Source organism: Suricata suricatta, chromosome 16 (genome assembly GCF_006229205.1).
Source record: "Suricata suricatta isolate VVHF042 chromosome 16, meerkat_22Aug2017_6uvM2_HiC, whole genome shotgun sequence".
Lineage (NCBI taxonomy): Eukaryota > Metazoa > Chordata > Mammalia > Carnivora > Herpestidae > Suricata > Suricata suricatta.
This window is the reverse complement of record NC_043715.1, coordinates 42,591,354-42,603,601: the sequence shown is the minus strand read 5'-3', so window position 1 is coordinate 42,603,601 and position 12,248 is coordinate 42,591,354. Positions and strand designations below refer to the sequence as shown.

At 59.1% G+C, this 12,248-nt stretch overlaps 1 protein-coding gene across 4 annotated transcripts; it reads right to left on the bottom strand.

Annotated features, from left to right (window-relative positions):
- Positions 1 to 6: 6 nt before the first annotated feature.
- Positions 7 to 11,311, bottom strand: ARHGAP33 (Rho GTPase activating protein 33). 4 transcript variants are annotated; one of them, XM_029925879.1, is made up of 22 exons: positions 11,129 to 11,309; positions 10,438 to 10,535; positions 10,274 to 10,358; positions 9,840 to 9,920; positions 9,599 to 9,736; positions 9,077 to 9,169; positions 8,428 to 8,550; positions 8,262 to 8,339; positions 8,112 to 8,178; positions 7,969 to 8,028; positions 7,729 to 7,881; positions 7,542 to 7,644; positions 6,415 to 6,559; positions 6,252 to 6,334; positions 6,061 to 6,168; positions 4,599 to 4,744; positions 3,807 to 3,960; positions 3,577 to 3,722; positions 3,420 to 3,494; positions 1,755 to 2,432; positions 1,271 to 1,662; positions 7 to 1,177 (listed from the first exon to the last, which is right to left on the bottom strand). In XM_029925879.1, the coding sequence occupies exons 1-22, from the start codon at positions 11,216 to 11,218 to the stop codon at positions 395 to 397; spliced, it is 3,879 nt and encodes a 1,292-aa protein (XP_029781739.1). In that variant the 5' UTR covers positions 11,219 to 11,309; the 3' UTR covers positions 7 to 394. The 4 variants fall into 4 exon arrangements, with proteins under 4 accessions (XP_029781739.1, XP_029781738.1, XP_029781740.1 ...); XM_029925878.1 differs by having other exon boundaries at positions 7 to 1,662; positions 11,129 to 11,311; XM_029925880.1 differs by lacking the exons at positions 10,274 to 10,358; positions 10,438 to 10,535; positions 11,129 to 11,309 and adding an exon at positions 10,020 to 10,070 and having other exon boundaries at positions 7 to 1,662.
- Positions 11,312 to 12,248: the final 937 nt, after the last annotated feature.

Sequence of the window (12,248 nt, the reverse complement as noted above, 5' to 3'; positions counted from 1 at the left end):
AGCAGCCACATTTTCACCATTTTTATTAATTTTGTCAGATGGTTTAGTGGGGGGTGGGGGCTGGGGGGCTGGCCAGGAGCTGTTCCCCAACCCCCTATGCACAGGTCAGGACAAGCTGGGGGCTCCTGGAGGGAGAGGGAAGACAGGCTGTCAGCCTAGCCCTCAGATTTGTGCGAGAGCCCCCAGGATGGGAGGACAGTGGGGGGGCTGGGTGTGCCCTTTGGCCCAAGGTAGGGAAGCTATAACAGGTTAAAGACCCACATCGGAAACAAGTTACAAAGTTAGAAACCTAGGGTAGGGGTCAGGAGCTCAAGAAAATACAAAACAAGGGATTGGATTGGGCCAAGATCAGTGAGGGAGAAGGGAAAGGAGGAAGGTCTCTCCCAGCTGCGGCTCAGCAGTAGCTTCGGGTCTGACCCTCAGAGTGGAGGGACCAGCTGGGAGTGGGGTAGGGGGGTGGGGGACCAGCCCCCTCCCGTCCTTGCCCCCTATTCCTGTACAAAGATCCTCGGTGGTGTTCACCCTCCCTCCCATAGGCTGGTGGGGCTGCCCTATACATCAGGAGAGACTCTGGAGGGCCCCAGGGCCCAGGCACCCTGTGAGGGGTGTGGGGGCCCCAGGGGGCCCGCTGTTTCTGGGGGAGGCGGGGGGCTGGGGGGCCAGGGTCTGAACGGCTACGGGGGTGGGCAGGAGGGGAGGAGGAGCTTGAAGAGGCAGGTGAGGGACCCCTGGGCCCCAGAGCTAGGTTGACATAGAGGGGCTCAGGCCGGGTAGGGCGTCGGGCAGGATGCTGGGGGGCTGAGTAGCCAAGGTGATCATGGGGAAAGCAGGAGGGAGGTGGTGGGTAGCTGAGCAGGAAGTCAGGGGACCTGTGGAGTGGCGGCGACTGGCCAAGCGGGCCATAAGAGGCATTGAGCCTATCTGGGGGCATAGAACGAAAGGGACTCCAGGACCGAGTGGGGCCAGAGTAGGGGGGTCCCTCACCCGTCTCGATTTCATAGTACAGGTTCTCTCCCCTGTCAAGTGGTGCAGGGGGACCTGGGGGGCTCCTCCAGACCGGGCCTGGGGAGCTGGGCTGGTAGGATGGGGAACCCAGGGAGTACAAGCCTGGTTTGGGGACCCCAAGGAAGGGTGGCAGGCACTCCCGGGGGACTGAAGAGAAGCCGGGAGTAGAAACCTGTGTGGGGACAGAATACAGGAACTGAGCTGCTGTCTCTGTCTCATCCCCACACCCCCTGTACCTCCCACCTTTCCTGAGCTGGGCACTGACCTGGGAAGGGCCTCGGAGTCCCCTCCTTGAGGTCCCTGGGGGCCGCTGGCTCCTCACCAGGCTCCCATCACTTTGTTGCCTCGGTAGAGAAGGTGGGGGTCCAGGAGCCCAGGCACCCGGGTGGGCTAGGGAGTTGGGGGCTGGCCCAACCCCTGAGGTCCCTGGGGGCTCACCGCCCACCTCCAGTGACAGTGAGCGGTGAAAAGGAGAGTGGGGAGCAGAAGGGGTGCTCCCATGCTCTTGTTGGCTCTGTCTCTGGGCCACCTGCTGAGCCCGCTCAGCCAGGGCCAGGGCCATGAGGCGTGCTGGGTTCTTGGGGGGTGGGGGTGGGGCCCCCCCAGGGCGCAGGAGGGACAGAGGTGGGGGCAGCAGCGGTGAATCTGTACCAGGACCTACAGAAAGAGGAAGGGGGAGAGGAGTCAGCCAGGTCTTGGGTGCAGCTTCCGGGTCTATGAGGGTGTGGGGTAGGCTGAGCAGGACTCACCGTGCTGCCCTTGGGGCCCCCGAGGACCAGGCAGTGACAGCTTGCTGCAGATCTCCTGTTGGCAGGTGTCACTCAGCTGGGCCTCGGCCCCACGCAGCAGCAAGGGAATGAGATGGGGCCGCAGGCCTGGGTTGGGGCTGAGGGCTGGCGTTGTTGGGGTGACTGAGGCAGGTGTTCCCCCAGCCCCCAGCAGTTCCAGGACAGCAGGTGGCACTGACACAGCTAGGGGCTCTGAGATGTCCAGGGCAGTGGGCGAGGCAGGGCTGGTGGTCCCACGGGGTGAGAGGGCTTGGGGGGTCACCCTGGGTGGGAAGGCAGAGGCAGGGGCCGGGGGGGCCGGGCTGGCAGGAGGTGCAGGGTCTCCTGGTGTGGGGCTGCTGCAGCGAAAGGTCAGGGGATCAAAGTCGAGCCCCCGGAGCCCCTCCAGGCAGCGGGGTGGGCTGAAGTCCAGCTCGTCACCATCATCCAGCCAGGCTGAGGTTCGGTGTGAGGGGGAACCAGAGAGTGCCCCCAGCCCAGCTGCTGAGGATCCAGATGATGAGGACCCAGAAGAAGAGGAAGATTCAGAGGAGGAGGAGGACGAAGACAGGCTCTCGCAGGAGCCAGCAGGTGCTGGGCCCACAGGGAAAGCATCGCTGCTGGAGTGGGGTCGCCGTAGCCTGTGCAGCCTCTGGAGGCCTGGAAAGGGGGGAGCAGTTAAGTGTCAAGGGCCAGAACTTTACGTACCCATACGTCAGTGAGAATAGGGCACACAGCCCAGTAGGTTGGTGAAGGAGCACAGAGGCCCTTCCCTCAATAGGGTCACAATGGCTGCAAATCCAGGGAGAGCTGTTTGGACTCACGGTGATAAAGGAAATGAACGGCAAGACCATAAAGACAGAACCATTCCAGAGCCAAAGGCAAGAACGAAGTCTGACAACCACATAGCTTGGGAGCATGAGACCGACGGGACCCCACGAGGAGCTGGAGGGAGTACAGCACGCACCGCCACTCCGGGGCACATGTAATGCTCCCACAAGGCTGGGGGGCAGCAGAGATTGCTCACCAGAGCCCCTCAGCCCATCGGGAGTGGGACAGACATCCCATTCTGGACGGGACATCCACACACGGATACCAGAGAGCAGCTGAGAGGAGCGAGTGTCACGTGGGTAGTGGCGAGTGAAAAGTCAAGTTCCTCATACAGTCCCGTGCTCCATTTCTTAGGATACCTTTAAAGTTCCCAAACCACTAGGACTGTGCTGTATGTTAGTTATGCAGAGTCCTACAGACTATGAGACCTGAGAGCAAGGAGACGCTGACCATCATCAAGTCTCAAGGGCGCCTCCGGTGGGGAGCCGCGGATGGGAGGGGAGAAGCTTGCAGGTAAGGTGGTGGGGCTGTTTTAGTTTTGGCCTGTGGGTTCACAGGTGCTTATTTTATTATCTAGATTTGTTTTCAAAAGGAATGAATAGAAGACTGCTTGAAAGGACTCTACCCGGACCAATGATCACAGTATATCATGAACCAAGGGTGATGCTTTATCCAACTCATTGTACCTAATGTCCAGATTAAGGGGAAAAAAATCCCAACCCCCAAAATTTGAAACCCATTTAGAGGCCGCCTCAGGGCCTCCGGCCTCCCAGCTCCACCTGGGCACAGGCATGAGCCCCCCCCCCCGGTGCTCACCGGCCGCGCTGGCCTGCGATGACAGAGACTCCTCGCTTTTGGCAGATCTCAGTGTGACTGTGTCAGGGCGGCCACCTGCTAGGAGAGGTACAATGGTCACAGGGCACTTCAGAGCGCCCCCCACCCCCACCACCGCCGCCCACTGCTGGCCTCTGACCTGAAGGCTGTGGCGGAGCGCGGGTGCCCCCCAGCCAGGGTAGAGGCTTCTTCCGGGGGATGCTCGGGCCCCGGCCCAGGGCAAAGAAGGTCTTCCAGCTGCTCCCCCCTGGCTTTCGCGGTTTCTCGCGTCTCTCCCCTTTCCTCCTGGGGTTTGCATGAGACACAGGAGGCAGTTTGAGGATCTGGGACCTCCAGGCTGACCCTGTGCTCCCCCAGCATTCCACTCACCTCTCCACAGGTGAGGCTGGGGCCTTGGGAGTTACGGGCTCCGTGGGTGTCCCCAGCCGGCCCTGGGTGCGAGCCTGGGCTTCCTCCAGCGTCAGCAGGCGAGTGGAGGGGCCGCTGCCCGCAAGTGACTTGGGCCTGGGAAGGAGGCAGCGGCCTAGGGAATTGGGAAAGGGGGCCGCTGTCAGTTAAGGGTGCCATTCAAGGCCACAGGCAAAGCCAAGCGCTACAGCCCAAGCCCCGGCCCCGCAGCATGCCCACCCGGGCTGGCAAGGCAGGGGGCCAGGGCGGATCAGGCGGGAATGGGTGGGCAGCAGGCAGATGAGGAAGAGGAGTGAGGCAGAACGAGCTGATGAGGAGGCAGCTCCCGGCAGCCAGCGAGGGCAGCGGCTCTGGCTTCAGTTACCTCGGGCCAGTGAGCCCTCCGACGTGCTGAATCCTGATTGGGCTGGGGTCCGGGGTTGGGCGGGGAGTCTGGGTGGGGCCGGGGCGGGGTCAAGTCTGGGGACCTCCCACCTCCTCCCAGGTGGACCCCTGGCCCCAAGAGCCCCTAGGAGCTACAAGGGGTGAAGGAAGAACGATGTCCGGGCCAAGAAGTGGGGATCCTGAGCGTAGGAGCTGAAATGAGAAGGGGGGGGAGGGGAGGGAGAGGCCGGGGCGGGGTCCTCAAGGAGCCAGGAGGGAGGTCCAGCTTCAGTGGGGTAGGGATAGAGCTGGGAGCCCACCTGCCCTCCCACTGCAGCCCTAACAATGAGGGGGCAGTAGCCAGGACATCAGGGGGTGGGATGGGCATACCTGCAGGGTCCAGGCCAGCAGAAGAGAAGGTGTCGCTAAACAGGACATCCACGTGGGTGAGCAGGAATTCCACCACCACAGACTGCACCCGAACCTCCCGGAAGGCTGCTGCCCCACCCAGCCCCACTGACTCCAGTTCCATGGACCTGGATGGGAGGAGGGGGGGGAGGCCGGGCACTTTAAGCCTCAGATGGTGGGTTTTAGCTACACAAAATGGGGAGCCAATGGAAGAAATGGCTGTCATCCAACACCTCTGACCTTTCCCAAGTGATCACATTTAGAATTGGGTTCTCAACCTTTCCCCACACCTCCTTCATCCCTGCTTTCTGCAGCTCAGTCAATGCTCAGGCCAAACACTCTGGGTGTTGTTCCTGACTCCTCTCTTTCCCCCACACCCACATCCAATCTCTCAGCAATCCTGCCTGCTCCACCCACAAAATTTCTCCAGAATCTAAACTCTTCTCTCCCACTGTCCCCACCCCTGGCCTAGCCTCCACCCTCCCCATCCCAGTCACCACAGTAGCTCCTCCCTGCCCCCGCCCCGTCCATTCTGTGTTCCACAGGGCTGTCTGCTCCCCTCTGCAGCCAGAGGGGGCCTGTGATGCCGGGTCAAGGCCCTCCAGGCTCAGAGCCCTCCCCTGGCTGCTCCTCTCTCCTGGTAAAATCCATCCTTACAAAGACCCATGAATCCTAAGTCACTCCTCTGTCTGGTCCCCTGGCATCTCCAACCTCGTCATCTCCTCCCCCTCAACCCCTCACTCCCTTGCTCACTGGCCTCCCCGCTGGTCCTCCAGCACACCAGGCACTTTCCCAGACATTTGCACTTTTGGTCCCCTCGGTCTGGTTTGTTCTTCCCCAGATATCCACGGAGGCCCTTCCTTCACCTCCAAAGGTCTTAAATGTTACCTTTTCCATGGAGTCTTCCCTACCTACTTTATTTCAAACTGAAAGCTTTTTTCTCTTTTTGTTTCTTTGTCCTCATAGTTATATCCACCATCTGATGTCCCGCCTATTTTATTGAGGACAGAGAGCTTGCCTGTCTTGGTCACCATCAAATCTTCTGCGGCTTATGCTGCTACTAGCCACAGAAGACTTCTTACTGAAGCCTTCCCTGCCACTCTAAAAATTTCAAAATACCATGACCCTGTGCATCTCCCTTCCCTGCGCTGTAGTCTTTCTCCTTGGTACTCATCCCCATCAGACCATACTCTATTTTTCTCGTTGATGGTTCATTGTTCATCTCCCCCATGAAAATGCGAGCTTAGGAGCACATGATTCTTACTCACTAACTGTGTCCCAATGCAGAGGAAAGGAGCTGGCACACAGAAGGTACTTAAGAAATATGTATTGAATGAAATGCATAAGACACCACATGCTGGGTGGGTTCTGAGTGTGGGGGGAGACTTGAGGCCCGGATTGTGGAGGAGGCTGAGAGGGGCAGGCTGGTGAGCTGCCAGCTTACCGTAGCAGATTGGGTGCCCAGACAATGGCCAGGTTGCGGGCATGCATGCTGGTGTTGGCACTGTGTCTTGCCATGCGGGCCAAGTGCCTCAGCAGGTACTCCAGGGTCCTGGGGGTGGAGTGGAGGAGGACACCTGAGCCTCAACTCCCTTGGGACCCCACCACAGCCCTTCCCTGCCCCTCCTAGTTTACCGGTAGTGTGGCGGGGGCAGCTGTTGGATGACGTCATGGACACGCACCAGGCGTTCCTCCTCCCCAGGCACTGACATGGCTTCCTGAGATGATGCACAGGCATGATGGGGGCTGGGCCAGAGGCATCCCAGCACCCTCCAACCTTGCCAGCTCCCTTACTCACACTGAACTTCCCGTAGAGCTGGTATGTGAGCAAGGGGTTCGGCAGCTCCCGGAAGTACAGCTTGCAAAGGGAGGACACACTGTGGATGTCCTGCAGGAAGGCAGGGCCAGACAGTTCAGGAATCCTCTCACTGTCAAACTCGTGCCTGAGGCCACCAGGTAAGGAGGAGAAAGATTCAAGTCAGAGCCGAACCGCCGGGCTATGGTCTTCCCCCACTTCCCAAAGTGGCCACACATGGACGCATGCTCGTGGATCCTGCACTGGGCTCTTCAGAGGCGGAACCTTACTGAACCCCCCCAACATCCCAGAGAGCATGCCTCATTTTATAGGAAGGACACTGAAGCTCACAGCAGGGGCACCCAAGGCCATCCTGTCAGCCCTGGTGCTCATGGCTCACTGCTTCCCCTGGACTGTTCTGCACGCTGTCCCTCCTGGGCTCAGACCCCTCCTGTAGTTACCCCCTTATTCTGAGTAAAAGGCAAAATCCTCACAGTCGTCCAAAAGGCCTTGTATGCTCTGCCCCCTTTTCCGTCTGGGACGTGACCTCCTGCTGCTTTCCCTCGCACTAACTGTTCACTCCGTGGTGAATGCTCGTTCCAGCACGTGCACACGGCTCGCTCTCTCACCTCCCCCGGAGCAAGCTCTCCGCCAGGCGGCCTTCTCCGCCCACCCCATATAAAACTGCAGCACCCCTCCCCAACTTACTGGGAGCCTCCCTACCCCATTCTATTTTTCTCCATAGCCTTGTCAGCTGCTAGTACACGCTCTCATATCCCTGTCTGTCTCTCCCTCTAGCATGGGAGCCCCGCGAGCACAGGAAGCTCTGGCTGTCTCATTCACTGCTGTGCCCCAGTGCCGCGTGCCTGCATGTGGCAGGTGCTCAATGAAGGTTGGTCTCTTTGCTTCCAGTGTGTATTCTGCTCTTGCCTTTCAGGCCTCAGTGTGGGTATCACTTCCTCAAGAAAGCCCTCCTTGCCCCCATCCCCAGTCCAAGCCCACTCTGAGCCCTCCTAATCTCCCCGCCCCACCTCATAACCCTGTGTCTCCAGCACATGGCACAGGGCCTGAAACAGAGATGACGCTCAGTAGGAGTTCGTGGAAGGAAGGGCTTGGTGGAAGGCCCTCACCGTAGCCTCTGGATGTTGGATGACACTCCCGAGAGCCGGTAGATTCCGTCCACCACCCCATGGGCCTCAATAAACTCAGAGCAGCAGCGGAGCACCTGGGGCACTGGGGAAAAGCAGGGGCTCAGGTCTAGGCAGGTTGCAACCAGGCTGTGAGGAGTGGGCTGGGCAGGTGGACACAGGGCCTCACCATCCTGGCCTGAATTGCTGAGGTGCTCTCCAAGGTCACAGCCAAACACCCTCTGCCGCAGGATGCCCCGCTGCCGCAGCCGCTGCCGAGAAGGGCGGGAGCGCATGAATGTTCGGAGGAGGCCAGCCAGCTTCCCACGTGGCCGGGGCACAGCTGTGGGGGTAAAGGCAGGCCACGCAGGGTCAGTGCAGCACTGATCTTATGGCGGGGGGCAGGGGCTTGGCCCCTTAGTCCCATTACCTGAGGTCAGAGAGGAGACACCCTGGGGAGTTGGGACACCACACGGGGGACCATCGGCATCTGTGGGGTGAACAGTAGGTGGAGAGAATGGATGGCAGGCAAAGGATGCAGGGAGGCCTCCCCATGTTGCCCCTGGCACTTACCCCCCTTTAGTCCTGGGCCAGGCCGCTCTGTGAACAATTCCACACACTCGCTGGGGAAGAAACCGACCTGAAGAGGGTTTGGAGTCAGTGAGTAGGCCGCCCTAGCTGGCACAGGGCCGACCCCACCCCTCCAACTCACGCGGGGCTCACCTGGAAGCCTCGCTTGCCCCTCCACCAGCTCCGGTCCTCAGTGGGTGGCATGTCGATCACAGAGACAATGTCTCCCACCTGAGGGTGCGAAGGTAATTGGAGGGAGCATCAGGAGGGGCAGGGGAAGAGGGGAGCCCAGCCGGAGTCTGCTTCCCCACAGCCTCACCTCGAACGACAGCTCGTCTGGCGCCTGGGCTGCGTACCGTTTTATCACGTGCGCAGCGGCCACGGCGGGGATGTTAAGGGAGGCCTCCTCGCTGAGGAGCAGTCGCCGGCCATGGTTGTCCAGCTGAGATGGGGGGAAGGGGGATGTGCAGCGAGAGGCCAGAGGGAGATAATAAAGGCAGAGAAGGTTCCTCCGTGTCCCATGGAGCCCACTGCCTGTCCCCTACCTAAGAGCCTCTGTTAGAGCTCTCGGCCAAAGAGCTAAATGCTTGCCCCCACCCAACAAAGCCCCTCCTTCCTCTCCTGTCTCAGGACATCCCCGCATCTCATCCTCCACGACACTGCACATTTGCTATATAAAAACCCACTGGTTTAAGCCACTGTTGGCCAGGTGTTCTGTGAGTTACAGTGAAACCCATTTCTGATATATCTTGAAATCCTCACATCCCCATAGTCCGGTGCTTCTAACACACACACACAGCCCACTCATTCTCTCTCACAGGCATGTGCCCACACAGACACTGAAATATCAGTGCCTTCTCCACTCTGGCTCGTTCCTTTCCTGTGCCCACACACTTTCTCAGGCTGGTTCTCACCCCTCAGACATGCCTCACTCACTCCCCCTGCCGAGCCCCCCTTCCCGGGCCTACCTCCATCCAGGTGAGCACAGGCCCACAGTTGAGGTTACTGTCCACCAGTCCTGACAGCGTCTCCAGGTATTGCAGCAGCAGTGGTACCAGCATCTGGGGGCAGGTTGTCAGGACGGGCTTTCGTGAGGGGACCCTGAGAGAGACACTGCCCTCCTATGCTGCCCTAGCTCCCCTCTGGGCAGGGCTGAAACTCAGCCTGAATGCATGGGTGCTGCTCCACTGGCAAGCACTGAAGTATTTTCATATCAGTTAGTAAAGAGGCCAGGCCAAGCTCCTGTGTGGCCCCACTGGTCTGGCCATGCTGACTTCCCCACCAAATCCCCTGGAACTCCCATGGTCCTAAAGCTGAAAGGAGCCTCCAGACCAGGCCTCCTGCAGTTTCATTCTGGGCCTCTCCATTCTGATTGGCTGGAACTTGGGCCATACTACTGTTTAAATATTGAACTAGCCTCCCTTGATGGTTTTACACGTTGCTTATGAGGACGCACCATAGCTGAGGCAGGGACTGGGACCACAGTTTACCTGGGCAGCCCTGGCACCTTCTGGGGGTGGGGGAAGCTCTGGGAGGCAGGAGAACCTCCTGTCAAATATGCACCGGTGCAGGTGGGCATCCAGGGAACGGAAGTCGTCATAGCTGCGCAGAACTGGCCAGGAACGGCCCTGAGGAGCAGGAGGGACAGAAAGGAGCAGTTGTCTCATTACGCTGAGCTGAGAACCACGAAGGCCAGTCTGTCAGGCCAGATGAGAGGAGGGGTGGCCTCACCTGGCAGGTCACCTGCACCCCGAACACCAGCTCATTCTCTCCAGAGAAGCTGGGGCCTTCGCGCTCTGGAGACAGCAGGAGCTGTAGGGGGAAATAAAGGCTCAGGTAAGGGCCTCACTTTTGTCCCAGTCCTGACCTTTCCAGGTTGGCACCATCTAGAAATGGATCTGTGTCCCCTACCTGGGGCTCCCTAAGGGCAGGGCCTGGTGATGTCTCAGAGTACAGGGCCCTGGCACAGAGCATACACCTAACAAAAAGTTAGGTGAATGAATAAAGAAACGAATGAAAGGAATGAACCGTTCTCCCCTTCTGCCCTGCACCTCCCGCTGTGACTGCTCAGCTGTTCTGAGATAGGCTTGGGGGGTCACGTGGCTGATGTTGCTTCAAGGTTGGGGAGGCTCTCACCCTCCCACCAGGGTGCAAAGCCCCCGTACCTGAATATGGCCAAAGTCCACATTCTCATAGTGGAAATGGGCACAGTCAGCCAGCCGGGGGAAGGGACCTCGAGGAGCCGAGAGCCTGGGGGACAGGTGACATATCACTGGTGGTTCCTGTGCTTGGCCTCCCTCCTAAGCTGAGCCTCACCCACTCGTCTCACCTTTTCCCAGGCTTCCCCTTCACACTGGGCCCCCCCGCGTGGGGCAGGGGCTGCACTGAGCCTTCTCCTGGGCCATCCAGGCTGTCAGTGCTGCGAGCCTGTAGAGCAGAAAGAAGAATCAGAGGCCTCCAGAGATGGGAGCAGAGACAACGGGAGCATTGTTATCTGTGAGCCCAGAGGCCCAAACTGCTTCCCAGGCTGACCGGAGCAGGGAGCAGAAGGGTAGGTCAGGGGGAGGTGAAGGCAGCTGAGGGTAGGCCTGTTTCTTTGTGTGTGGTCTGGGGCGGGGGGGCTGGAAGCAAAGGGACTGAGGGCAGGTAGGGAGGGTGCACGCTGGTACCATGTCTCCCTGTGGACGCCCTCCTTCAGCGCCTGCATAGTAGAGTCATCTCCCCTATGTGCCTCTCCACACCTTTCGCTGATGTCTGGACAGTCATAGCTCCTGTCTTATCAGTCTTCCTGGTTCCAACCTCTCCCCACCTGCTCGCTTCTTCCTAGCAAGCACTGGTATAATTTTCATACCACACAGATCTACCTCCGTCTCTCTGTTGATCATAGACCTTCCATGGCTCCCTGTTCTCTTCAAGATAAAGTCTGAATTCTCGGGTCTCTTTTTCACTCTCCAGCCCAAACTTCCCCCCATGAACTCCACTCTCAGGCTCACACTTTTAGAGTCCAACAAAAGCACCACCTTCTCATTTCTTCCTAGGCCTTTGCAAAGGTTGTTCTCTCTGCATGGGACACTCTTCTTAATCCTTTCAGTACGTTCACTCCTCCTCATGCCTCAGGTTTCAACTCTCTCATTCTGTCCTCTTGACGCAGGCTGTGTCAGCCTCCTCTTCTGGACTCCTCTATCTCCCCAGGGCTCTCCCATTCCAGCCCTGAGCACCGAGAAGTCACTGGTGACAAGTCCATCTCCCCCATTGGACTGTGGCTTCCCCAGGATCAGGGGCTCGAGCACAGGGCTGGGCACAGAATTGATGCTTCTCACAGGAAAGGTTGCCTGATTCCTCTGTGGGTCCCAGGGTCCAGTTACGCAGCAGAAACCAGGCAAAACCTGACAAATAAATTAACCAGCTGCCAGATAGTGATTTTCCAGGCTGGGCTCTAGCCTCTCCCTCTTTCATATCCCTGAGACCCCAAGTTCATCCTTGGGTCTCACCCTCAGGTCTGTCCCCCTCCAGCTCAGGAAGCTCCCTAAGGCAGGATAAGATCTGAATCTCTTTGCACCTGGAACATGAGGTCTGCCTGGAGGTATCAGGGAATGTCTGTTAAATGAGCGAATGAGAGAATGAATAGATGAATGAGCAGGAGCAGCGTGGTGGGAGAGGGAGACGGTAGGGGAGGGAGGGTGAGGACAAGAAGATGGAGAAGGACCCAAGGATCTAGCGAGAGGTACACTCCTGGATTGAGGTTGGGGTGGAGTAAGGGAGATGCTGGAGAGGCTGATGGGGCGTAGGGAGGGCTGATTGAGAGGAAACAGAACGGAATGAGAAGGAGGAGAAAGAGAAGAAAAGGGTCAGGCTGAGGATGGAGCCGGGTGGGGGTGGGGCTCAAGTACGCGAAGGGGGCTGGTGGTAGGAGGGGGAGGTGGCTAGTCAGAAAAAGGGTGGAGGTGGGGAGAGGAAGCTGAGGATGGCTCCGGAATGGAGGCTGGCGAAGGACCCAGGAAGCTTCAGCAGGCCCCTGCGGGGGCCACTTCGTGGTGCGGGTCCTTCCCGGGACTAGCCCCTCCCCCACCAAGCCTGGGTCCTCGGCCACTGTCACCTCCATCCAGAGCGTGGAAGGGGATGCGCACTGAGGGGGCGGGG